Source organism: Bos javanicus, chromosome 5 (genome assembly GCF_032452875.1).
Source record: "Bos javanicus breed banteng chromosome 5, ARS-OSU_banteng_1.0, whole genome shotgun sequence".
Classification (NCBI taxonomy): Eukaryota; Metazoa; Chordata; class Mammalia; order Artiodactyla; family Bovidae; genus Bos; species Bos javanicus.
This window is the reverse complement of record NC_083872.1, coordinates 57,595,420-57,620,025: the sequence shown is the minus strand read 5'-3', so window position 1 is coordinate 57,620,025 and position 24,606 is coordinate 57,595,420. Positions and strand designations below refer to the sequence as shown.

Sequence of the window (24,606 nt, the reverse complement as noted above, 5' to 3'; positions counted from 1 at the left end):
AATACAGTGATTCACAATTTCTGAAGGTTCTACTCCATTTAGAGTTATAAGATATTGACTATATTCTGCATGTTATTAGTACTTTTAATTTCACTCAGAGTTTTGCTTTATTAGTTTTTTCCTCCTCTTTTTTTACAATGATGTTTTACTTATACAACCAAATAATAATTAAATCATTATTTATTAAGTATTTCTACGTCGTAGGCACAATTCTAAGCATTTCTGGCATATTAACTCAACTGATTTTTACAATAACTATGAGTTACTCTGTGAGGTCAGCATGACCTTTTACAGATGGGAAAGAGATGCACAAAGGTTAAAAAGCTTCTCTAGGGACCTCTCTGGTGGTCCAGTGGCTAAGACCTCCTGCTCCCAATGCAGTGGGCTGGGGTTCGATCCCTGGTCAGAAAACTAGATCACCATGGTAAAACTAAGAGTTTGCATGCCGCAACTATTAATAAAAGATCCTGTGTGCCACAACTACGACACAGCACAGCCAAATAAATACATAAACATTAAAAAAAAAAAAAAGCTTTCCCAAAATCGCACAGCTAACAGGTGGTGGAGCCAGATCCCAAACCAGGCAGACTGGCCCCAGGGCTCAAGCCTTTAACTGCTATGTTAAACTGCCTCTCAAACTGAAAAATGCAAGCTGCAAAAACAGTACATATAGCGGTGGTCCCATTTATATAAAAACTTCTTTTTTTAAGTGTAATATATTGTGTACACATTTTAAAAATCTACTGAGATTATAATTTTGATCTACAGAATATATTTCTGCGACTTAATTTTAAAAAAATCAGTTACCTTAGAGCAAGGGGCAAAAATGAAAACAATACCCTTCTCTCTCTTGTTGCTATGGCGAAATGTTCAAAGCAGGATGAGAGTCTGTAGTATGCTTCACTTGTGTTTTAATTTCAAAACAGTCCTGGGACTTCCCTGGTGGTCCAGTGGCTAAGACTTCATGCTCCCAATGCAGGGGACCTGTGTTCGATTCCTGGTCGGGGAACTAGATCTCACAGGCCACAACTAAAGATCAACTAGAAGATTATGGATGCCACAACTGAGACCTGGTACAGCCAAATAAATATTTAAAATAAAATGCTATCTTAAGGAAGACTACAAATTCTGAAAACTGATCTTAGTGGGGTCTCATGGGATCCCACATCCCCAAAAGAAACAGCAGAGAACTTGCCTCAGTTGGTACAGGGATGGTCAGAGGGTGTAAGAAGCCACCAGCCAGGCTTAGGAGTTACAAGGTTCCCACCATAAAGTCAAGGTTTACAGAACTCTGCAAAGATGCTGGGCCTTGTTCTTTCTGAATCAAAACCTCCACTTTATCTGCTTGGAGATGCTCCTGTTTTATCCACCTTCCTCTAACTCTATTCTTTCAGAAGTGTGACCTTAAGAATTAAGGGGAAATTTAGATTTCGTTCTGACTAGGGTATTTCCGATGTGTCGTCTATGGGAAACATGCTGAAGGAAGTGGTTATACACAGCCTTGGAAGCCAGCTCCTTGCCCTGTCTCGCCTGGCCCCTAGGTAGACAGTCAAGCTGATAGGCTAGACTCTGTGACTAGTCCTTCTCTCTCTAGGACTCTCAGTATTACTGTGGGACTATCACAGGGGTAGGTTCTCATTTCACGGGGGGTGCCTCACAAGAACTCAATTGCTTACTGCCCTAGTGACAGAAGCCTTAATAAAACTGAAACCACAGAGACCACAAGAATCACAGCCAGTGACCACAGCCACTGGAAGCACAGTTTCCTAGATCTCCTCGTTGAGCTGTAGAACAGGAAAAGGCCTTGGAAGGTTTCACGTAAGTTGGGGAGTTGAACTAAATTAGCACTGAAGTGTCCCTTCAGGCTTATAGGAGTTCTGCCAACTTACCCAATTTGAACATTCTGAACCCAAACTGAAAACTGCATTCCCAGCAGGCCAGAACCAAAGCAGGTAATTATGAGGCTGTACTTCCTCACTGTTACACTGGGATGTCTCTACTTTTCTGGTCAGCATTATTATAAAAATGTGACGACTTCCCTGGTGGTCCAATGGTCGAGAATCCTCCTTGTAATGCAGGGGACACAGGTTTGATGATCCCTGGTCCAGGAAAATTCCACAGGCCTCAGCGCAACTAAGCTTGTATGCGACAACCACTGAGCCCATGGGCCAAAGCCTGTGCTCCGCAACAAGAGAAGCCACTGCAAGGAGAAGCCTGTGCACCACAACTAGAGTAGCCCCACTTCCCACAACTGGAGACAGCCCACGTACAGGAACGAAGACGCGGTGCAGCCAAAAATAATAAGTAAACTACTTAATTAATTTCAAATAAATAAATAAAAACTTGAGAACTTTACTAGGCCACTCCCTACACCCTTGTAACTTACTGTTGCGATTGTTTTCACTGGTCTACTCCCAGAGAGAGCTAGGAATTCAAAACGGATTGTTTCTAAAAGAGCCTGAACATTTACCCTCCCTTATTCAGGGTTTCTTGAACCCATGTACCGATGTGCAAACCATGCACATTCACATGCACAAACGTTAGTGCGACCATTCCCATTTTAGAGTAACTGGGTATGCTGTCACCAATGCTTGGCAAAAACATACTGGTAAAATCCAAGCATATGTGCTATAACCTCCTTCTACTCCTTCTCTCTCATCCATGCCCTGAATACAATACAGGTACAGAGGGCTGAGAATTCTCCAGCACCAATTACCACAAGTCACCAGACATTAAGGCAAAGGGCCCCATAACCTGCCCCACTGTAATGAAACAGGTGACTCCCAGGAATTTCAACCTAGTGAAGAAAGTAGCTGGTGAAGGGTGCCTCACGGGAGTCCCTAAAACATTTCATCTTATCTCCCTGTCTCCCAATAAACAAATAGATGTGGAAAAAGAAAACTGAGTTGACAATCTAGAAACCTGAGTGGCACTCTAGCTCTATTACCGAGCAGTATGTAACCTTGGGCAACTGACTTCACCTCTCCGGGCCTCAGTTCCCTTTACTCCACATGAAACGAAGCAGCCAAGACAATACAAGTTCTACAAAAGTACAAAAACAGGCTAAATTAGGGGTAATTATATTATAAAAGGTGCCCTGGCTTTATGAGAGCCAAGTTTGACCTTGCTCTCTTTAGGCAACTCTCCTGACTTTCTAAATGAAAGAAAGTGGTCTTTTTCATCTAAGCAATAGAATCCTTAGAGTGAAGTCATTCCCTCTCTTACAGAACTGAGCTCTTAGAACTCAGTTTCCTCGTTGTCTCTAAGGTTCCACTTAATTCCAGAATTCTGTGATCCAGACTAGATTTAGCACAGGGGATTTTTAAAGTCGGGCTTCTTCAGCACACACTTTAATTGGTTAAATTTGAAAGACAAGCCAGAGGGGGACTTCCTTGGTGGTCCAGTGGCTAAGACTCCATGCTCCCAATGCAGGGACCCTGAGTTCAATACCTGGTCTGGGGACTAGATCCCACATACTGCAACTAAGATTCGGTACACCCAAATAAATAAATATTTTTTAAAAATAAATAAATAAATAAGCATCCAGAGGACACACAATCCTTCAAAAACAACTCTAACACCTCGAGTGAGGCCTCCCAGGCCTCAAAGATCAGCAAGGACCCCACCCTCCACCACCACCTTGGTCATCAGCACCAATCACTATTTGTGTGGCTACCCCCAATCTAATCTTCATGTAAAAGAAACAGCAAGCACAATCCTTGTCCTCAAACAAATGTGCAGGCTTGAGTTCAACGAGTGAGTACGCAGGCTATAAAACACACAAAAATAGTAAAATTTAACAATTTATCAACAAGTGAAAGTTAATAGTTCATGTAAGACTTAAGTGTACATTGAAGAACAGACTGACGTGGGTTAATCACAGAAAAGTTTATGCATAAAAGAGTTTTGAGAATCAGGTTTTCAAGAGCAGAAGGAATCCAGACTAGCAGAGAAGAGGGTTGAAGCCCAGAAGGGGGTTCTGAATCAATGCTTTTTACCTTCCAAGTGTTGGGGGGCAGGTTCCCTGTTCACAAGGCTCCGACCCCCTGATGCCTCCACTCAGTGCCACTCAGGAGACGCTCCCAGTAACCCATCTTGTTGGCTATTCTCCGACTGAGTCTTCCTTCCTAGTAACAAGCTCCATCGCCAAGGGGATGGATGTGATGTCACAATCGGGAGCACTCTATTAATAGGAACAAGGAAGAAAAAGGTGAGTCAGGAGCACTACCTGCACTTGGCAGTGAAACTAGACAGACTTGGATCTGACGGTCGGTTGAGGAGGACAAGACAACTCCACTGAGAGCTACAGGTTTCAGGGTTAGGTACACAGGCTACTCTGTAAGGAGTGAGGTCATCTGCTAAGGAATCACACACCCGGGCCAAGTGATTCAAACACAGCTGAGGTGGGGACAGAAAGGGACAAGAAGCAAGGCAGGGAAGAGGAGCTGTTTGAGACAGAAAAGATTCTTTTATTCAGTGCATACAATTGCAAAGAATGCCAGAGAATCCAAATCTGTGGCTACGTAACACAGAGAGCCATGATGCCTTACATGCACAGTATGGTGCTTTAATGTTTCCAAAGTGCTTTCGCATAAATTATTTCATATAAAAAGAATTCTGTCCTACTCTCCACTCAGAAAATACTGTTTCACAAGGAGAAGATACTCAAGAATATTGGTATAGGTGTAATTCTACTTTCAAGTCCGGAAATATTCCTGAAGAGATCAGGCTTTTTTTAAAAAAATGAAGAGGCAGTCAATCAGGAAATTACTCCAGGACAGACAACTGGGAAGACCAAACTCTCATTACTAAAAGGATGAAACCAAGTAGAGGGAGACAAAGCTTCAGATGCAGAACAGAAACTACTCAAATTCCTTTCCTCACCTTCACATTGATCAATATTAAGGACTATGTTAGGAAGGATGACAATTTTTATCCATAAAACAGAGACCACCTCATCCTGAGTCTGGTACATGGGCTCATTAGTTTATTATGCTCAGCAGCCATAACATGTTGCTGCTGCTGCTGCTGTTGCTGCGTCTGTGCGACCCCATGGACTGCAGCCCACCAGGCTCCTCCGTCCATGGGATTTTCCAGGCAAGAGTACTGGGGTGGGGTGCCACTGCCTTCTCCGATAACATGTTAGTGCAGTATTTAAAAACTAATCAGAGGATAAAGGTAGAAGGCCAGGTAGTTGGGGGCAGTGGTGGGGAGTTGATAGGTCTCTCCCATCCATAATACAGAGGAGTGTACAATGCTTCTTCCATTTTGACAATACTGTATTTCCCAACAGCCTGGCGTCCACCCCGAACCTCAAGAAAAGCTTCCAGGAATCAGTGCTATGTTCAGTCTCTTAGAGACAAGTTCCAGACTACCAGTTGTCCATCCTGGGAAAAAATATCCCCCCTCACAGCTGTCTTGACCAGAACAAAACAGGATTTTTCAACACAAAGGGGCACCTGGAGTCAGGAGACCTGGATTCTGGTCCCTGCTCTACCAGCTGTACGACTTGTAGCAAGCCATGTATCCCTTCTGCAGCTTTCAGTTTCTTCACCTGTCAAGCAGGGAAAATGATAACTGACTTATCTATCTTACATATTATCCAGGAAAATCAAATGACATAATAAATATGAAAGCATACTGAATACTGCTATTCATACCACTATTCGTACAAACACCATGAGGTATTTGTAGCAATAGAATGCAAAATAAATTTAGAGTTCTGAGGGTCCATGAGGAAATACTTGAAAGAAGCTTGTTTCTTCTTTTCTATCCAGGTGTAGACACAAAGTCGGCTGGACACACAGGGCAGTAACATTATTGCATCACTCAGATTCCCTACCATCCCTATCTGGGGAAAACTAGCAGCCTGCAACAATATCAGCTTCTTGCTCTACTGTCAGACTAAAACCACCTGTACAGGAAGGGATTAGACTTTATCACAGTCCAGTCCCCAAGAACAGTGGTTTAGTGGTCTCATTAACAGCTGCATTTGCTACTAGATGGAACGAAGTCAGTTTCTGAATGAAGATGCCTTGTCAGTCCCTCAAGCGAAACACTCTCACCCCTCTCAGCTTTAAGCTCCTTCTCCAGCTCCCTCCTTCCCAGTCCTCAATTTCCTCTGCGTTCTGGCTTGGAGAAGGCTTTCCGGTGTGTGAAGCCTGTGAAGAGGGACCGGCTGCAAACCCAGGGCAGGGATGTAAGGAATGTGAGATTCCTACATAGAGGGGTGGGAGGGAGAGAGGGGAAGGAATGGAGGAGGAAGACAAGGCTGCCAAAGACAAGGCATGGGAGAGGAGCCAAGCTATGGCGCTTCGAGGGCGGGGGTTCAGGTTCCGCGGCCCCTACCCAGGCTGGCCCTCAGAATGTTCCCTTCCTCCGCTCCCGGCCTGTCAATCATTGCCTATTTAAACACCACGCTGTTCCCTCAAGTCCTCTCCTCCCTGTCCTCCAGCCAGCCCAGGCCCCCTCCTGCACTTTTTAAGGCTCCCCCATTCCAATGGATCACCCCAACAACCCACCCACCAGCGCCCCTTTATCACCTCTGGACTCCTCCCTACTGCTGCTCCCTTCCTCCATTTTTCATCTCTACTCTCATCCCTTCTCCTGACCTCCAATATCTCGAACCCCCGCCTCAATCCCCCCTGGGACATCGCCCCCTCCCTCCCACACCCTTCTGTAAGTGGGATCGCGCGCAGGCGCCGTACGCACCGCCCTGGAAGCGGTCTGGACTCTCTGTACCCGCAGCGGCCGAGAGATAGCTCGGGTGCCGGGTCCCAGCCTTTTCTGGGAGGGGAAGGGGAAGGGGAAGAAGACGCGAGAGGGTTCGGACCACTCTCCGCCGTGTGGGACGGAACCTTTGCCCCGCCCACCGCTGCTACGCAACCCGGCGGAAGCCCGTCACCAAACTCCGCCTCTTTGTTTAACTCCGTCCTGGACTAGAAACCACGAGCAGCCAACGAGGAGAGTGAAGGCTAGCCAGGCCTCCGCTCTAGACCGGAAGTCTTTATGGTTCCAGGGAGAACTAGATAGCCATTTGGGAGGGAGGACTCTATGTTCTTCCCAGCGTGAACATCAGGGGCTGAGCAGGAGGCCGATTCTCCAGGAGCGCGAGACTTCGCTTTGGAGGGGTGCATGTGTTCGTGCTCTAAAGCTGATGCGACTTGGTGCGAGATCGTCGCTAGTAGGCTGGCCTGCAGTGACCTGCCGTCTCCCCGGCCCCTCTCCCGTTTCCAGAGCCGTGGTCAGCATCCCGGAGCCTCCTGATCTTATGACTCATAGTCATGGGAGTGGATATGTAGTCAACGAGGCGACCACTGGGTGGGGAATGGGGGAGTGTCTGACCGGAAAACTTTGATCTATGGTTGCCCGCTTCCCTCCCAGTCTCACTCCCGCCGTATTTACGTCGGCCTTCGGAGCACTCGTATAGTTGCCTGAAACACATCAGGGGACAGAAGGGAGATAAAAATGTCCCTCTTCCCGGGTTGTGGTTTGCTTTCCTTAAGGTACAACACCGTGGCTGGGGGTGTGGGTGGGAGAGAACCTGAGCTCCGAGGAAAGTCAAGGTGGAGCCTAAAGCCCTCTAGAAGAAGGTAAGGGATTGATTAAGCAAACCAAGGTATTACAATTGCATGGCCTCTTAGGCTAATCTGATAATAAGCAGTATTTTTTACCGATGTTCGCCAGGCAAATGGTAACGCACATGTATGTACATTGTTTATATATATAATTGGTTTATACGCAATACTACAGAGCTGGCTACATTTTGTTGACTATGTATCAAGTCTCAAAGGGAACTAAAGGTTCCGGCCTCTTCTTTTTAGTCCTCTGAGGATCCTGAGGTCTAGGGATTGAGTACTTCAGGAACAGTTGCCTTTCGGACTGTGAGAGGAACTGGGGCTCTCTGAGCCCCAGATTCCATTATTTCCAAGGGGTAAGGAGTGAGGCTGCCAATTGTCTGTCTCTGGTGTGAATGCTACTTTTTCCAGAGATCTTGACCAAGCTGGTTACTGCATTAAACTTGAGGGCCCCAAATCAGAAATAAAGATGAGGGTTAGAGCAGTTGGAGAAGAGGAGGAAACTGCCTGTTGTGTGCTAGATACTGCTTTTAACATGTGCTAGGGGAGGCCTGGCGTATTGCGATTCATGGGGTCGCAAAGAGTCGGACACGACTGAGCGACTGAATTGAACTGAGACACTGCCTTTTCTCGTCTGCAAAATGGAATCACATATTTAAGAACTGTCGAGTAAAAAAGTGAAGTGATGAGCTTGTTTTTATGCTTTTGTCCACTGGATTCCAAAAAACCTTTGGTCCTATTTCCACTGTCTCACGACTAGGAGAAAATCTTGGAGAAAGAAAATCTTAGTTCTTGCGCCTAGAAATGGCAACCCACTCCAGTGTTCTTGCCTGGAGAATCCCAGGGACGGGGGAGCCTGGTGGGCTTCAGTCTATGGGTCGCACAGAGTCGGACACGACTGAAGCGACTTAGCAGCGCCTAGTCAAGTGGAGGAAAATTGGGACCTGAGGCTCCCCCTGGTGGTCTTTGTTATTCTTTGCGCAGTCAACCCTCTGAAGCTCCTTTAATACCTAAAATCCCACCCCTTTCGCGGCGCGTGAATCTCGAATCCCCATTGGCCGGGTGGGGACCCGCGGCGGGACGCAGGGGCCGAGCCGGGGCAGTGCTGATTGGCTAGAGGAGGCCGGCCGGGGAAAACTTCCGGGAATGTTCTTACTCCTGCGGTCCATTGGTCCGCATCCGGCGGCCTGGGGACCTTTGGCTCCCCCTGCGGGCGACTCGGCGGCGTGCACAGTCCGGCGGGCTGGCTGGGTGGGTGGTAGGCTGTGAGCTGGGGGAGAGGATGGACTGAGTCCCGGATTGTCCAGATGAGGGTTCGGGAAGGTGTGGCGAGTGAGATTCCATTCCTTGGCTCTGCATCAGGTTCTCTGCCCCGGTTTCCGTCGGCTTCCCCACTTCGGGACTTGAGACTGAAAGAGCATCGGGGGAGGGGGGACTTCCAGCCCCGAAGCAGCCTATCCAGAGACCCAAATTCTGATCTTGAAGTTGGAGGCCCACGGGGAAGTTCGTTTCTACCCTTTCAGAAGAGTTAGATGGTTTAGGGCTGCCTGACCAGCCTAGTGTGGTAGATAGGCCTTGCGAAGTGGACATGGGAAGGTCCATGCATTGAACCTTCATCCCCTTTCCCCCCTTCTAGTGGGGTGCTGAGGCTTGGGCAGCATGACGACGGAGACCTTCGTGAAGGATATCAAGCCCGGGCTCAAGAATCTGAACCTCATCTTCATTGTGCTGGAGACAGGTGGCTCTGCTGGGGCGGCGGGCCCCCTGCGTAGGCTCTCGGGGTTGGGGAGAACCATTCTTAACTGGCACCCAGAATGGCAGGGCGCACCCCAAGACACTGCTTACGTCCAATCTCTCTCCTAGCCCCCGCCCGGAGAGTTGTAGTCGAGTGTAGGGTAGATGAAGGGAACTCTTGCCAGATCCAAGCCTCCAGTGCCTCCGGGCCTTTTCCCACTCAGGGCCCTCTACATGGTGCTGGCTCCTCCCTGCCCCAGGGATTTGGCTTTGCCCTGTTTGTACACCTCACTCCGCCAATATCTAGACTTCATCCCTCTGATCATCACCACCCCTATTTATTTGACCACCCCCACCCATTGGTCTATTTCCTCCAGGCCGAGTGACCAAGACAAAGGACGGGCACGAGGTTCGGACCTGCAAAGTGGCGGACAAAACTGGCAGCATCAATATCTCTGTCTGGGATGACGTGGGCAACCTGATCCAGCCTGGGGATATTATCCGGCTCACCAAAGGGTAAGCCATCAGATGACTTCTGGTTATTCAAGGGCCTTCTCTGTAACTCTGAATCCTGCTTTTTTGCCCCCACAGGTACGCGTCAGTGTTCAAAGGTTGTCTGACATTGTACACTGGCCGTGGGGGTGATCTTCAGAAGATTGGAGAGTAAGTGCTATCTTGGGAAGGTAGAAGCACAGGCGAAGGAAAGCAGTTTGTGTTTTGCAGGAGGCAGCGTGAGGGTGTGCATTCCATGTTCGGAGCCTGGACCTTTCTGAGGTTTCCAGGGGATGGGTCTGAGGCTTTGCCGCTTTCTCCCCTTGCAGATTCTGTATGGTTTATTCTGAGGTTCCTAACTTCAGTGAGCCAAACCCCGAATACAGCGCCCAGCAGACACCCAACAAGACGGTGGGTCCCATGACTGTGATGTGGGGAAGGAGGGCAGGTCAGGCCAAGAAGCCTGGCAGAGAGTAAGGTCTGCATATGTCATCTGTGCATTCAGGTGCAGAACGACAGTGGCCCTGCAGCTCCCCAGCCTCCCACTGGACCCCCTGCTACTTCTCCAGGTAAACGTGTTCTCTTCCATTCACTAGTCCTCCTAGTTTCCCTAATCTCCCCAGCCTGGAGAGATACATTGCCTTCATCCCTTTTTCAAATCTCTTTTCTGTGATTATAGCCTTTTCCTCCCCAGTTCTTTTTTTTTTTTTTTTTAATAAATGTTTGTATATTTATTTACTTGGTTGTGTCAGATCTTAGTTGCATCACACAGGATCTTCCTTGTGGTGCGTGGGCTCAGTTGCCCCCACAGCATGTGAGATGTTAGTACCATGACCAGGAATCAAACCTACATCCCCTGCATTGGCAGGCGAATTCTTAACCACTGGACCACCAGGGAAGTCCCTCTCCCAGTTCTTTTGCAAGTCTCTCGGGTGAAAACATTTGGGGATATGTTTCTATCACTGACTGATAGAGCTCCCTTTTGCCACTAACACTCAGAACCAAAAATGAGAGCAGTTTCTCTGCAGACTGCCCTCTTTCTTTCTAGCTCATTCCTCTCTGCTTCTCCTTTGGCAGAAACTTGGCATTTTCCACCCTTGCCTATTTTGATTCAGTATCAGTTCTGATACACTGTTACTTATATGACTCCACATGGAGTCCATACGGCACCACTTTAAGCCCATAGTTTCTGTTTAGGGTTGCCACTCTTGAAATTTAAGGCCCCGCTCCTAGGCCTTGGCCCTCAGGATTATGGTTCTTCCAACTCAGAAGCCCTTGCTTTTGGTCTCTTGAGAATTTGCCTTCCTGTAGATCATCAACTTTTAATGAGAATCACTCACCAACATCACTCTCTTCTTCCCTTGGCTTTTCCTTAGAAACCTGTTTTTTTACTGTTCTTTTCTCCTGGGTCATCTCCCAGCTGACGCTCCTCTCCTGGATGTTTGGCTCTCGCCTCGGGTCCACACCTTGCGTTTCTCCCGTGACACTAGGCTTTGGGCTGCCTCTGGCATTCCTCAGTCTGTGTCTGCATCCTCAGTTACCGTGGTTTCCTAACCTGCATTAGAACCACTCGAGGTCATGGTGTTTTTTTTGGAAACACCATGAAATAACAACATTTAATTCCACCATAAAAAGTAAGCATCCATATTTCCAACTGAAAATATGACAGTTACATATTCTCTGGTCTCTATAACTCCATCATTTACAAAAATATTTTAAATAAGATACATTTAAGCCTGTTTGCCCCCTCGTATTCATTTGCTACATGTTTATTTGCTTTGTCCTCTGCTAATAGGTACAGAAGGTTTTAAAGAAAAAAATGTATGGCATCAAAACAGTTACTTTCTACATACTCTCCTAATTATTTCTGTGAATTAAGGAAGGAGCTTTATTCTTCAGTTTTGGCTGCAGATATCTTTGTCTGATGGATCAGCAGGGGTATGGTTAGAGTTCATGGTGCCTTGTGTATATGAGAGGCAGGCATCTATCTTCATTTAACAAGCATTTATAGATGAGGAATACAAGGGAAAAAACACAGCACTTGTCTTTAGGAGCTCGAAGTCCATGCAGGAAATAGTCCCACAGATGATGGTTATGTTAATAATACACTGTGGTAAGTGTGGTGATGGTGGTTTTCACAGCTAAGGTAGTTCAAGGATTAAACACTGAAAATATACACAAAAGTGTTGTCTGTTATTTTGGGGGTGTGAGTATTGTATAATAGTTTTTTTGTTTTTTGTTTTTGCTTATTCTTGTTTATATTTTCTCAAGTGAATGTGATTCATTGTGATACACACCACACTTTTTTCTTCAAGATCCTTCTTACACTTTAACACAAACTTCCCTTCCCAGTGATTCTCCAGTTTTACAGTCAGTTTTGGTCAAGAGCTATTTTGTTGGTGGTCCTTGAGCCTAGAACTAAACAGCTAGGTGTGACTCCTAATGACAGAGATGAATAAAAAAGAAAAAATAGGAATTCCCTGGCAGTCCACTGGTTAGGACTCCTCGCTCTCACTGCTGAGGGCCCAGGTTCAATCCCTGGTCAGGGAACTAAGTAAGATACCACAAGCTGTGAGGTGCAGCCATTTTTTTTTTTTAAGAAAATATACAAAAAAAAAAAAAAGAAAATATACAATGGTTCATGTAGCAACTGTCACAATGATTGCGTCTTCTCTGGGGCCCCTTCCTAAAACTCACATTCTTTGCACTTGGTCACACAGCCTTAAATGTGCAGTTGTACTTGGTAAAGACTGTTCTGTCCGCCGGAGCTGCAGGGAGGTCTTGGGGATGGATGCCTGCCTGCCTTAGTTTTCTGATTCCTGTGTTTCTCCTCTTTCTCCCACAACTAGCCTCTGAGAGCCAGAACGGGAATGGACTGAGCGCCCCACCAGGTTCTGGTGGTGGCCCGCACCCGCCTCACACTCCCTCCCACCCCCCCAGCACCCGAATTACCCGAAGCCAGCCCAACCACACAGCTGCCGGCCCCCCCGGCCCCTCCAACAACCCCGTCAGTAACGGCAAAGAAACCCGGAGGAGCAGCAAGAGATAGCGATACTTTCCCCTTTCCGCCACCAGCCATAAGCCAGACATCTGCTAGAGAACACAGCTTTCTCCTGGGCTGCCGTCTCTGGGGGGCCAGGGGGTGGATGTGTTTTAGCCACTAAACTTCACTGGAGGGTGGGTGAGCAGTGGCTTTTCTCCACCCTCAGCCCATTCTCCCCTCCTTGTCCAGCTGAAGCTGCCTGTCTCCTGGGGTTCGGGGCCCTCTGCCTCCCCTCCTTCCTGCTTAGAAACGACGGTTAGTCTGTTTCTTGAGTGTGTGATGTGGAAGTCTAATTGAATCTCCTAATAAATGTTACCACTCTGTACTGGACTCCTTTGCTTTCCATGGGAAAATGAAGAGATCGGCAGCTGGGCCTTCCGAAAGGTGGGGTGTCCCTAGGAGGTGGAGGGGAGAGGCAGCGCCTGCCCCTTTAAGGTAGTGCCCCTCCCCCGCCCCCTCCCTACCGGTGACCCTTGTCCACCCGCCTGCCTACCCCCCACAGCTGGAACCAAGAAGACGGCGTCCCCCTTCCTCTGGGTGTCCCTGTTTGCTGCTGTCAGGTAATGCCAACCTCGACCCCCTGGACCAATCACCCCGCTCAGACTGTGCTCCCCAACTTAAAGCCAGGTCAGACATTTGCAGAGGGCCTGGACGCTCCTTTCCTCCTCCCACCAGAGTGTCCCCTTTCTTGGTCATGATTCCCTGAGTTCTGGCCCTTTCTCTTCTGGAATGAGAAATTGCTAAAAACAATTTCTTCCCCATGCATCTGGTGTTGCACTCATCTGCCTTTTTACCCTCCTCTCCAGCTTAGGGGACATCTGGGGCCAACTTTCCAGGGAATGTGGGCATGGGGCATGGGGGTTGGAGCTGAATGAAGCCCAATGCCATATGTAAGGTAGGTGGGGTGGCAGTTTAGACAGCGAGAGGCTAAGATGGTACCGACTGGCTTGGGGGTGTGTGTAAATTATTTAGAAGAAAAGGCCAGGCCCAGGCTCTCCTTGGCCATGTGGCTTTTCCAGGGGAAGAGAGTGGCCCCTCCCTACTCGGGGGCCCAGCCGAGACTGACCTTTGACCCCCACCCCAGAGACCAGTGAACCATTAACTCCTCTGATGTGAGTCTTCCCACTTTGGCACCTCCCCTGGCCCCACCCCCAGGCAGGTGGGCTAGGGGCGGGGGCTTGGCCATCCTGGCTTTCTATCTGACGTGGCCTTCAACTTACCTGGGCAGCTAGAGACTGAGCCTGGCTCCCCTCCATAAGTCAGGAACCTCTCAGTGCCCACAGCCAGGCCTCATGGGGACCTGAGGTGACGGCTCTCACACTGCCAGTGGGGGTGAGGTCCTGGGGATTGAGCGAGTATAAGAGAGGTGGGGTGAGGTTGAGGGTTGGGCTCTGGGGGACATGGGAGGGACAGGGGCTGGGCGGCTCTGGATCAGGTGAAGGGATTGTTCTGGGTCAGGAAAAGTGCTTGCTCTAGAAACTGGTAAACAAGAGGCTGCTCAGGAGGCAAAGCAGAGGAAGGGTGAGCAAGTGGGGCTGCCGCTGTACTGGCTTGGGGGGTTGGTATGAGGAGTGCAGGCTCATGGCAGGAGCCCCAGCCCCTTCCTCCTTGTTCTTCCAGGGCACAGTCCTCAGGATGTTCCACCAGGGGGAATAGAAGCCGGAACCAGAGCCTCTAAGCCTGTCCCCCCAGTGATGGGGCCCCCAATGAGTCATCTGCTGGCTGGCCTGTGTGTGTGGGTGGCCTTGGGCCAGGTGGAGGGCTCAGCCCCCTACCTGGGCCCTGCTGAGCAGGAACAGAACCATTACCTCGCCCAGCTGTTTGGTCTGTATGGGGAAAATGGGACGCTGACCGCAGCGGGCCTAGCCAGGCTCCTCCACAGCCTGGGACTAGGCCGAGTTCAGGCCCTTCGCCTGGGACACCACGGGCCTCCTGCTGGTCGGGGTGCGCCCCCAGCGGGAGACAATTCCACACACAGGTATTAACCCATCTCCCCCCACCTAAAGTGTCACACCCCAGCTCTTCCCTACTGAGAAAAGTCTCCTCTGGCTGCCTAGCTCTGCCTTCCTAACATTAGATTCCTGGAGTTACACGTTTTCCAGACCCTGATTTGTTGTATCCTTTCAAGGCCCCTTTGTAAGAGAACACAAGGGAGCCTGACTTGCCATCCCATCCACTCTAGGCCACAGGACCCCGAGCTGAGTGTGGATGTCTGGACAGGGCTGCCTCTGGACCCCTCGGGGTGGGGTGACCTGGCGGAGACAGAGGCCCCAGGACCACCCCATGGGCCAGGCCCCTCGGGCCTGGGCCTCTTTCACAGGCTTCTGCTGCTGGACCATTCACTGGCTGACCATCTGAATGAGGATGTGAGTGATGATCCCTCGAGGGGATAGGAGCCACGGGATTTAGATGGTCTGAAATGTTTGAAGAGTCAGTAATTTAAAATGGCTACTTAAAAAAATTCCAGGTGTGATCTTAGGGTACATTATTCCAGTAGAGAAATATGTTCCCCTGTGCTCACAGTAGGTAAACCCATGGCCCAAGCTCTAAGACTGGGTTTAGGGGCCACACTTGGCAAAGCAGAGAATCCAGAGGAGCAGCCCAGGGTGGGATCTGGGGCTGGTTACCTGGAGAGGAGGCTTGCAGCGGGTAGATGGCTATCATCATCTAGAAAGTCAGTGAACATGTTCCATGTACACCGGAGGGCAGCCAAACCCAGCCCTGAAACAGACCTGGTGAGGCTGAGCGCCCCATCATGGGAAGCACTCGATCCAAGGCTGGTGGAATAAGTGTCAGGGCTGTTGAGAGGAGGTTTGCATGGCATTTTAGGGTTCTTCTCCCTTCTAAGATTCTGGAAGGGAGGGCTCTAGTTATCTGACCATCATCACCAAATTAATGAGACACCAGAGCTCCAGAGGGAGGGAGATGGTGGCAGTGCTCACTAGCACCCAATTTGCACTGAATTGAATTATTAGCTTTGGTTTGAATATTTACTGATAATTAAATGCTGATTATAACTGTCCTGAGTCCCTGATGCACCTGGCAATGTGAGTGAAGGGGACCCTGGAAGAGACCCAGGAGTTCATGCAATGGAAGGGCCGACATTTAAGATCTGAGTCACAGGTCTCAGCAATTCCCTGGTGCCTAACCTCCAACTCTACCTCCCCAGTGTCTGAATGGCTCCCAGCTGCTGGTCAATTTTGGCTTGAGCCCTGCTGCTCCTCTCACTCCTCGTCAGTTTGCTCTGCTGTGTCCAGCCCTGCTTTATCAGATTGACAGCCGTGTCTGCATCCGGGCCCCAGCTCCGACCCCCTCAGGGGATCTACTATCTGGTCAGTGGGTGAGAGCGGGAGTTGGGGGTGGGACACGTGAATGCTGGGGGAAGTGGGTCTCAAGCCAAGGAAGGGGGTTCATTTCACTGGGGTCCTGCCTCCCCTTGCAGCATTTCTCTGCCCCATCCCACCTTTAAGGTATCCCTCCAGCTCCGCCTGACTCCAGCCCCTGATTTTGTGCAGCCCTGATTCATAGCACCCTGGCAGTCCTGCTGCTTAGCCTGCCTGCGCCCCTCTCCCTGCTGCTGCTGCGGCTCCTGGGACCTCGTCTGCTGCGGCCCCTGCTGGGCTTCCTGGGGGCCGTGGCTGTGGGCACTCTTTGTGGGGATGCGCTGCTGCACCTGCTGCCGCACGTACGTGAAGCCCCTTCCCTGCCCCCTGCCCGTGTCCGCAGTCACAGGACATCCTCTCTCCACCCCAGCCTCAGCCCACATTTGCCTTCTGGTAGGGAGTGTGGGTGAAGGCTTGCCAGCCCCCTCCACCACCTCAGGAGAGGGGTGTTGTCGGGCGCAGGGGGCTTTTGGAGTCTGCCCTTGACCGCCTCTCCATCAGGCACAAGGAGGGCAGCACACTGGAGCTGGTGGGCAGCCAGAGGAGGACCTGGGCCCAGGACTTTCGGTGCTTGGAGGTCTCTTCCTGCTCTTCATCCTGGAGAATGTGCTAGGGCTCTTGCGGCGTCGAGGGCGCAAGCCAGTGAGTGACACCCTGATGTCCTCTTCCTGCCGAGCCCAGAGTCCTAGCCGAGAACTGGCCACTGGAGCCAGGAGGTGAGGGGCCGAGCGCTCCTGGCTCTGACGTCTGCCTGACTGTGCGGGGCCTGATGGCCAGCAGGGAGCGGGTTTGGGCTCCTCAGCACAGACCCAGGACTTCTGGCCAAACGGGCTCCTCTCCTGAGTTTGGGGCAACAAGAAACAGAGGGGTGCCAACCTGGGAAGAGAGCAGAGGCCAGGGAACATCCCCAAGTGCCAGAGGTGGAACCAGTGTCATTTTCGCAGCCGGCAGCCCGGGCTCTCCCTGCCCCCTGGCTCTGCTGCTTCCTCCATCAGGAAGGATGCCCTCCCATTTCAGAGATGCTGCGGGCAGAAAAGAAAGGACCTCAGAACTCCACACCTGGACCTGGAGGATGGCAGTGGGGTGGCCCTTCAGCCACTGCAGGCAGCTCCAGGTGACCAGAGAACATGAGGAGCGGGCCCTGGCTCCCAGCTCACTTGCAGCCGCCAACATGGCTCTTGTCCTTCCTGCAGAGCCAGGGGCTCAGAGCCCAAGGGAGCAGGACAGCCAGCCCCCAGCAGTCCCAGCCCCTCCTGGGCACCAAGGCCACAGTCACGGGTACGAGGGTGGTGGTGGCACCAACATCACGTGGATGGTCCTCCTGGGAGACGGTCTGCACAACCTCACTGATGGGCTGGCCATAGGTGTGTGGGAAAGGGGATGGAGGGTGGGAGGTCAGGGAGAGGGTGGGCCTCTAGTTACTGGGTGGGGCTGGGAGAGGGCTACCAGGAAGGGGGGGGCGCGGAGCCCTGGGCCCCTGTGCTACTGCCTCTGGGAAGACCCCTCTGCCAGACTATCCACCTCCCATCTTGCCCACCCAGGGGCTGCCTTCTCTGATGGCTTCTCCAGTGGCCTCAGCACCACTGTAGCAGTTTTCTGCCACGAGCTGCCCCACGAACTGGGTAGGAATGGCCGGAGTGGAGTGAGGTTGACTCTAGAAAGCAGTGGAACGTGGAGGCTGGGGGGTGACATGGGTGAGGGGTGGCCCGGGCTTAACTCCCTGCTGCCCTGTCCCCTCTCTGCACAGGTGACTTCGCCATGCTGCTCCAGGCTGGGCTGCCCTTCCGGCAGCTGCTCCTGCTGAGCCTGGTGTCTGGAGTCCTGGGGCTGGGGGGTGCAGCCCTGGGGGTGGGGCTCAGCCTGGGCCCTGTCCCCCTCACTCCCTGGGTGTTTGGGGTCACTGCCGGGGTCTTCCTCTATGTGGCCCTTGTGGACATGGTGAGGGGTGGGGGGTGCAGAGAAACCAAGGGAAGCGGGCAGGTGTGGAGAGGGGAGTCTCAGCCCCTCTGCCTCCACTGGGAGCCACCAGAAGGGTGGCAGGGTCGGGGTTGGGGGGAACCACTGGCTCACCAGCATCTGAGATGCGGGAGCGTGGAAGAGCTAGCACAGGGTTGGCAGGGGTGGGTGGGGGGGGGGGCGGGGGTGGGAAGCAGGGGGCTTTTCTGACCCCCTGATGTTCTTTCCTTTCAGCTCCCAGCCCTGCTTCGTCCTCCTGAGCCTCTCCCCCCGCTCCACGTGCTGCTGCAGGGGTTGGGGCTGCTGCTGGGGGGTGCCCTCATGCTCACCATAGCCCTGCTGGAGGAGCAGTTGTGGCCCCTTGTCTCTGATGACTGAGGGGGGCTGGTGGAAAGGCATCCAGGCTGCCCTGCCTTCCCCCCGGCCAGAGGAATGGAGGCGGGACACAGGGCCAGTAGGATCAATAGGATTTTAATAAACAGAACCCATCCCCAAGCCATGACTACGACAGTTGTACTTGCACCAAAACAGCATAGAAAACAGGGATGTGGCAGGAGGAGGGCTCAAAGCAGGTAGGGGGAGGGAGGGCCTGGAGGGTGCAGGACGCTTGGATCTGGTCTGCGGGGGAGAGCTTTGTGCTTCAGCCCAGAGAGGAAGGGGTGAGTTGGGTCGGGACGATGCACCAAGGTCCCCACTTCTCCCTGCTGCCCTCAGCACCCTGGGGATGCAGGCATCCCGGCAGGGCTGCCCTTTATTGCTGCCCACCAGCATTTAACACCCCGCCCCCCACCCCCGACCCCAATGCTAGCACCACAGGTGAATCCAGGACAGGGAGAAGGGCAGGCGGGGAACATTGCTTAGAGAAAGATTCAACTAGAATCCAGTGAATTGTGCTCAGTTCTCTTTACTTCCTACAACCGAGTACATGGGTCACAGGGCGGCGGGTGCAACAGGACATGGGGCGTGCCCCTCGGTGCCCCCAACACACCCCTGCACACAGGATGGTGGTGTCTGCAGCATCACAGGTCATGCAGGGCACGGGGAAGGGGAGGTTCACACACACAGAGACGCCCACAGCGGGTACCAGACGGAGAACACCCCTGAATATACACAGCTGTACACAGGGAACCCCCAGGTCCCCAACCCAACCCTCTCCCCTGTCTTGCCGTCCCCCAGGCAGGAGGAACTGTATTGCTTTGAGAGAGCCACCCTGGGGGCTGCTCTGCCAGGCACCCTCCCCCCCACCCACCCCCATTTTGGCACATCTGCAAGACACGCGGCAGCGAGAGTAGGCACCCTCCCTCCCAGGCTTATGTGGCCGGGAGTTGAAGAAGGGGGCAGGAGATTTCATCCGCCATCTTTCCCCTAGCCCTTCCCAAACCCCTAGCAAACCCACTCCAGCCAGAACCCACCCCACCCCCCAAAACACACACACACAAAGCTGAGCTACCCAGGAATACAGAGGAACAAGGAGATTGTCTGGGACAGGAGCAGAGGCGGGGTAGGGGAGAAAGGACTGGAAGCAGAGACCCCGCCCTGGTGTGGGGTAAGACTGGCACACAGCTACTTTAGTGCAATTGGAGAGGGTGCCCAGAGTGAGGGATGGAGGTGGGAGGGGCGAAGCCAGGCTCCCCAGGGAAAGGGCCTGGCGGGAGTGAGCGAGGGCCCAGGGCAGACCCTCTCAACCCCGCCACCCTCGGCCCTCCCAAACGCAGTGACAGTGTCCCCCTCACACCCAAGTGGGCAACAGCAGCCTCAGTCAGTACCTTCAAGTAATTCATAGAGCAGACCCTCCCCACCCCAGCTTCCTCCCATCTCTGGGATTTGGTCGCTTCTCTAGGGGTTGGGTCGGCAGGAGGGGGTCCCCAAGTCAGACCCTTCCCTCTCTACCTCCCTCTTCCCAGACCACTGGGCTTGGTCCTCAAAGATCCCTCCCCTCAGCTCTTGCCCGATCTGGGTCAAGGCTGAGGGCTGGAGCCACAATTAGATGGGAAGGGGCTGCTTTACTCCTTATCCCTCCTTCAAAGGTAGGGTTCAAACTAGGTGGGTTGGGGCCCCGTACTGGTTTGCCCCGAGAGGAGGGGTTCTGGGCTAGGGTCTGTAAGGCTATTTTCCTTTGCGGCAGGAAGGGGAGGTGGGGGAATGAACACTGGGTGTGGGGAGAGGGTGAGAAATGGCAGAGAGGGAAGGAGGAAGGGGCCACCCTCCGGAGCACAGTCCCCAGAGCCACTCAGACCAAGTCACACTCACGTACACAAGATCCCGAGCGTGCCTGCTCCCAGTGCCTCCAGTCTGGCCCCAACGCCCCCTCCCAAGACCCCAACGGAGGTTTGGGGGGGTACACAGCTGCAGAACCGTTCACTATGGCCCCACGCCTCCCGCCCCACCCCGCCTCTTCTCCCCTCCTAGGTCTGGGGAGTAAGAAGGTGCTCGGGTGGGCAGACAGCGGTGGAAACAGTATTGAGTTTTCCTTTGGTTACATATTGAAGGCAAAGGTGAGCTGGACTTACAGTCAAAACGGATAGGGGTGAGGAAGGAAGAGGGGCCATGGCTGGGGTTGGAGAGGGAGGCAGACCCTCCTCAGCCCCTCCACCCCAAGGAACACATGTCGAAGTGGGGTGGCAGTCCCTCCGTCTCATCTCTCCCACCCCCCACAGCACCAAACGAAAGGAGAAGCCCCCTCCCCCAGGGGCTGCTCCCCACCCCAACCTGGGCTGTACATTCAGTGGTTTTCAGCAGTCCTATGGCTCAGGGGGCCACGGGGCGGGGGAGGTGGCCCATCAGTCTCGGCTGGACAGTGGCAGTGACCCGGGTCTGTTGGTCCATCCAGGGACCCACAGTTTGTGCCATTTGTTTTTCTGAAGGATAGTACACAACCCTACCAAAGCCACCGCCCAATCAGAAACATCTCCCCAAAAATCAGAAACTAAAAACTGGCTCTTTCCATTTCGCCCTCTGATTCACACATCTGTTTCCCTGTCTCCTACGTAGCCCTCGCTCTGTCCCCTTTGCTGGGACCTGGGGCGGCTCCCAGGGTCCTCACTTAAAATAGGCCTTTTCTCAAAAGTGCTTATTACTTGAAGCAAGTGCTTTAGAGCTGCGGTGGGGAGAGGGGGACAGGGAGAGGGAGGGCGAAGGGAAGGAGACGATTCCTCCCCGCCCTACCTCCTTAAGATTGGGGGGGGCATTCTGCCTGGTTGATTTCTCCGCACCCGTTTATGTCAAAGAGGTTTAAAACAAAAATCAAAAACTTAACATTAAAATAAATATGCAGTGGCCATGAGAATGGTCAAAATGCTTCAAAAGACACTAGGGGCTGGGGAGCCTGGGGTGGGGTGTGGGATTTCCTTTGGCATAAGGGAGGAGGCTGCCCGGCCTCCCGGCCTCCTCACAGCCACACGAGGAGGACAGAGGACGCCCCATGGCCTGCCCCAGCACTGCTGATGGTGTGCCAAAGGCACTGCAGGGACCAGGCAGTCACCAGAAATCTCATCTAGCAAAACCAAGGGGCTCCTGACAAACACTCGCGTCTTCCTGTCGTCACCAGACACTGATGAAGGAGAACACGACTGCAATCCCGAGAGTCTTCTCCAGAGGACCCATCTCCCTGCGCCCCCTGCCCCCCCCCTCGCCACCTAATTCCCAGCACCAAAATGAGGGGGTGGGGGTGGAACAGGAAGGAGGAGAGAGAAGTGAAGTCAGGGGCAAGCTCTGCAGAACCAGCAGGACGGGGGCAGGGTGGGGGCTGCAGCCCTTAAGAGAGGTCACGTTGATTGTCGTCTAGGGGAGGACAGGGTGCGCAGGGAGGTGGGCAAGAGGGGCATTGCAAGGCCCTTTGGCTTAGAAAATAAAGATTAAAACTAAAAGCTGCACACTCTTTCTCACCAATAATGGTCATTTGGAAGCTTTGAAATGGTTTAGGAACTGAGGGTTGGGGGAAGCAAGACACAGAGAGGAGGGGTGGGAGGGAAAGGGAGCCAGACAAAAAGAGTAAGGACTGGGATGAACACCCCAGGCTTCGGGAAACCAGCATGAGGTATGGTGAAGGGTGTCTGCGAGGGAGCGGGGAGTCCCTGGGATGTCCCTACTCTCCCCTCAGCCCACCCCAGCAAGGGTGGCCAGACCTGTGGGGGACACAACTGAAAAGGGTGTAAGATTGTGAATAAAGCAAGCACGGGTGGGGGAAGGAGACGGAGGGGACTCCCCCACCCCACCCTGGGGGGAGGCCCTGTACTGTGTAAACGAAGCCTGTCCAGTCCTCCAGGGACAATACTGATGGCAGCCAGACTGGGCGAGGATGCACTGGGGTTGGGGGGAGGGCAGGACCTCTATTCAAGTTCTGTGTCTTGGCCCCTGGCTGAGGTATTGAGTTTAAGGAAGGGAACGCTGGGCTAAGGAAGCGGGTCCCACTGTCCAGGAGGCTGAGCTAGGAGATGGATGGACAGGGCGTCTGAAGGGACCAGGGCCAAATTCAATGCTACATTTAGAGAGAAAACTGCCCCCTCCTCACTCCAGCCCAGTTTGGCTTATAGGGTGCAACATCAGGAAATCTCAGCGCAGCCCTTAGCTTGATCCCTTCTCTCCCAGCTGCTGGGAAGGCAGGAACCAAGCCCCAGTAGACGCAGACCTTCCTCCTCTCACTGGAGGAGACGCCTGGGCCCCCGAGCAGCCACGGTCCCTAGTCTGCCCTGCCCCTCCATCTTTGGCTTCAGATCAGGAGTGACTGGGGGCAGTGGGTACTCTTGGACATCACAGAAGGCGGCAGCAGGTGGGGTGGGGTCAGGGCAGAGAGCAACTGTGGGACTGGGGGACACAGGAGGAAGAACAGTCTCTCCCTCCACACACATGCAAACACATGCCTGAAACACAGAGGACAGACTAGGGCTGTGGTTTTGAAATGGACAGGAAATTAATTTGTTTCTTCCCCTAAAGGATAAAATGCTTACTTAAAAATTCATGACAAGCCTCAAAGTCAAGGGAGGGGAGAGCCAGAGAGGGAATGGCCACAGGCTCCACCCTCCCAAAAGAAGTTAAAAGAAAGAAGCGGGGTGGGGGGTGGGTGTTAAAGTGCGTGGTTAGGAGGCCAGGCCAGGAGGGGGCGGGAGGAGGGGAGGGGCAGGCTATGGGGGCAATGCCAGCCCTTGATTTGCATACGAGGAGCCGGGAGAGTGCAGGATTGGGGCCCAGGTACAGTAGTTGCTGCTTCAAGTGTTTTGCATTTGAACTTTAGGGGTGATGGGATACAGAAGTAGGGGAAAAGCTCCAGGCCCCAGTGCTAAATACCCTCCCCCCTCGTCCGCTAGCTGCCCCTGAAGGGGGAGGGGGACACCCCCAGAGTGCTCACACAGTACCAGAAATTAAGGCTTCTCACTGCTGCGGGGATGGAGGGGCCGGCCGAGCAGGGAGGCAGTGATGGGTATGGAAGAGGAGGCGGAGATCTGCCTGGCAGGGGCAGGGGGAAGGGAACTGGGGCGAGTCAGAAGGAAGAATAAGGGGCAGCTGGCAGCAGAAGGGGAACTGAGAGAGCGGACAGAAGAGAGGGCGCCAGGCAGCAAGCAATCATTTTGGGACACTTGGCAGAAGGGGTTGCCCTGGGGGTACCAAGGGCCTGGGGTGCTCCCTGTTGGTCCCAGACCCCTGCCAGGCCAGGATGGTGTGGCAAAGGGGTGAGCAGCTGCTCCCCAGTGCTTTTTCCCCACTCCACCCCCCCCAACCCAGTCGTGTTCTCCTTTAAAGTGCCCTAAATGTATAGACTTTTTCTAAATAAATAGAATAAGATATCAAGCCACCGGCAGGGGGAGGGACACTGGAGGGGGCTACTCGGAGTAGCAGCCATCTAACCCAATGGCGCCATGCCGCTCCTGGCTGTAGGGGCAGGAGGCCCCATGGGGCAGGGCACCGCAGCCACCCACCGTCTTGGCTGCCGCGATGCCGCAGTTCTTGAGCAGGCTGAAGCTGAAAGGACTGACAGCGTCCTTGGGTGGGAAAGGCTTCATGGTGGAAAGGATCAAGGCCAGACAGTCTGCCACATCTTTGTTGGGGGCGCAGGCCAATGCTGGGGTGTGACCTGCGGGGCAAAGGGGAAAACTGAGCCCAGAGTCCTGTATTCCCGGGCCCCCTCCACCCGCCCCAGGCCCTGAGTGCTCTTCTCTGTAGAGGGGAGTTGAGGCAGGCAAGCACCCCATAGGGTCACAATCGGGGGCTATAAGGGCCCCGGGAGGCTGACAGGCAGGCTGTCCAAGTGAGGGGCAAAGAGCAGAGCCTGGGGGACAGGAGGCTGAGGTGTGCGGGAGGTCGTCCTGAGGACCCTGCAGGCTCCACCTAGTTCCGTCAGACTCCCCTCAGAGACTCTAGCGTATCGGTGTTGGGTCCCTGCTCTGAAGAGTTCCCTTGGGAAAAAAATCCAGTTTATTAACCAGCC

The 24,606-nt window shown here is 52.8% G+C and overlaps 4 protein-coding genes across 21 annotated transcripts in view; 2 read left to right on the top strand and 2 right to left on the bottom strand.

Annotated features, from left to right (window-relative positions):
* RNF41 (ring finger protein 41) overlaps positions 1–6,893 on the bottom strand; it is a 29,492-nt gene extending 22,599 nt beyond the window's left edge. The window contains exons 1-3 of one of the 4 annotated variants that reach the window (XM_061416864.1): positions 6,712–6,844; positions 6,066–6,217; positions 3,999–4,183 (exon numbers count right to left, since the gene is read on the bottom strand). The gene's annotated coding sequence lies outside the window, so the exon portion shown is untranslated. Of the gene's footprint in view, positions 1–3,998; positions 4,184–6,065; positions 6,218–6,711 lie in introns of all 4 variants that reach the window. The other 3 variants (XM_061416863.1, XM_061416865.1, XM_061416862.1) reach the window with 3 other exon arrangements.
* Positions 6,894–6,968: 75 nt separating this feature from the next.
* On the top strand, positions 6,969–13,171 carry NABP2 (nucleic acid binding protein 2). 6 transcript variants are annotated; one of them, XM_061416874.1, is made up of 8 exons: positions 6,969–7,243; positions 7,506–7,592; positions 9,214–9,315; positions 9,689–9,827; positions 9,903–9,974; positions 10,133–10,214; positions 10,309–10,372; positions 12,653–13,171. In XM_061416874.1, exons 3-8 carry the CDS (start codon positions 9,237–9,239, stop codon positions 12,850–12,852), a joined length of 636 nt encoding a protein of 211 aa, XP_061272858.1. In that variant the 5' UTR covers positions 6,969–7,243; positions 7,506–7,592; positions 9,214–9,236; the 3' UTR covers positions 12,853–13,171. The 6 variants fall into 6 exon arrangements, with proteins under 6 accessions (XP_061272858.1, XP_061272855.1, XP_061272859.1 ...); XM_061416871.1 differs by lacking the exon at positions 7,506–7,592; XM_061416873.1 differs by lacking the exons at positions 6,969–7,243; positions 7,506–7,592 and adding an exon at positions 7,599–8,828.
* SLC39A5 (solute carrier family 39 member 5) lies at positions 13,142–18,680 on the top strand. Of its 8 annotated transcripts, none has more exons than XM_061416847.1 (12): positions 13,142–13,230; positions 13,349–13,406; positions 14,467–14,824; positions 15,029–15,212; positions 16,016–16,178; positions 16,362–16,531; positions 16,731–16,871; positions 17,247–17,343; positions 17,423–17,593; positions 17,771–17,851; positions 17,977–18,038; positions 18,420–18,680. In XM_061416847.1, the coding sequence occupies exons 1-12, from the start codon at positions 13,156–13,158 to the stop codon at positions 18,561–18,563; spliced, it is 1,704 nt and encodes a 567-aa protein (XP_061272831.1). In that variant the 5' UTR covers positions 13,142–13,155; the 3' UTR covers positions 18,564–18,680. The 8 variants fall into 8 exon arrangements, with proteins under 8 accessions (XP_061272831.1, XP_061272830.1, XP_061272836.1 ...); XM_061416846.1 differs by having other exon boundaries at positions 17,977–18,167; XM_061416850.1 differs by lacking the exon at positions 13,142–13,230 and adding an exon at positions 13,866–13,958 and having other exon boundaries at positions 13,265–13,406; positions 17,977–18,167.
* Positions 18,641–24,606, bottom strand: part of ANKRD52 (ankyrin repeat domain 52) — a 16,850-nt gene continuing 10,884 nt past the window's right edge. The window contains exons 28-29 of one of the 3 annotated variants that reach the window (XM_061416842.1): positions 24,507–24,574; positions 24,163–24,252 (exon numbers count right to left, since the gene is read on the bottom strand). In XM_061416842.1, the coding sequence (XP_061272826.1) occupies positions 24,516–24,574 (59 nt within the window). In that variant the 3' untranslated portion in view covers positions 24,163–24,252; positions 24,507–24,515. Of the gene's footprint in view, positions 24,575–24,606 lie in introns of all 3 variants that reach the window. The other 2 variants (XM_061416840.1, XM_061416841.1) reach the window with 2 other exon arrangements.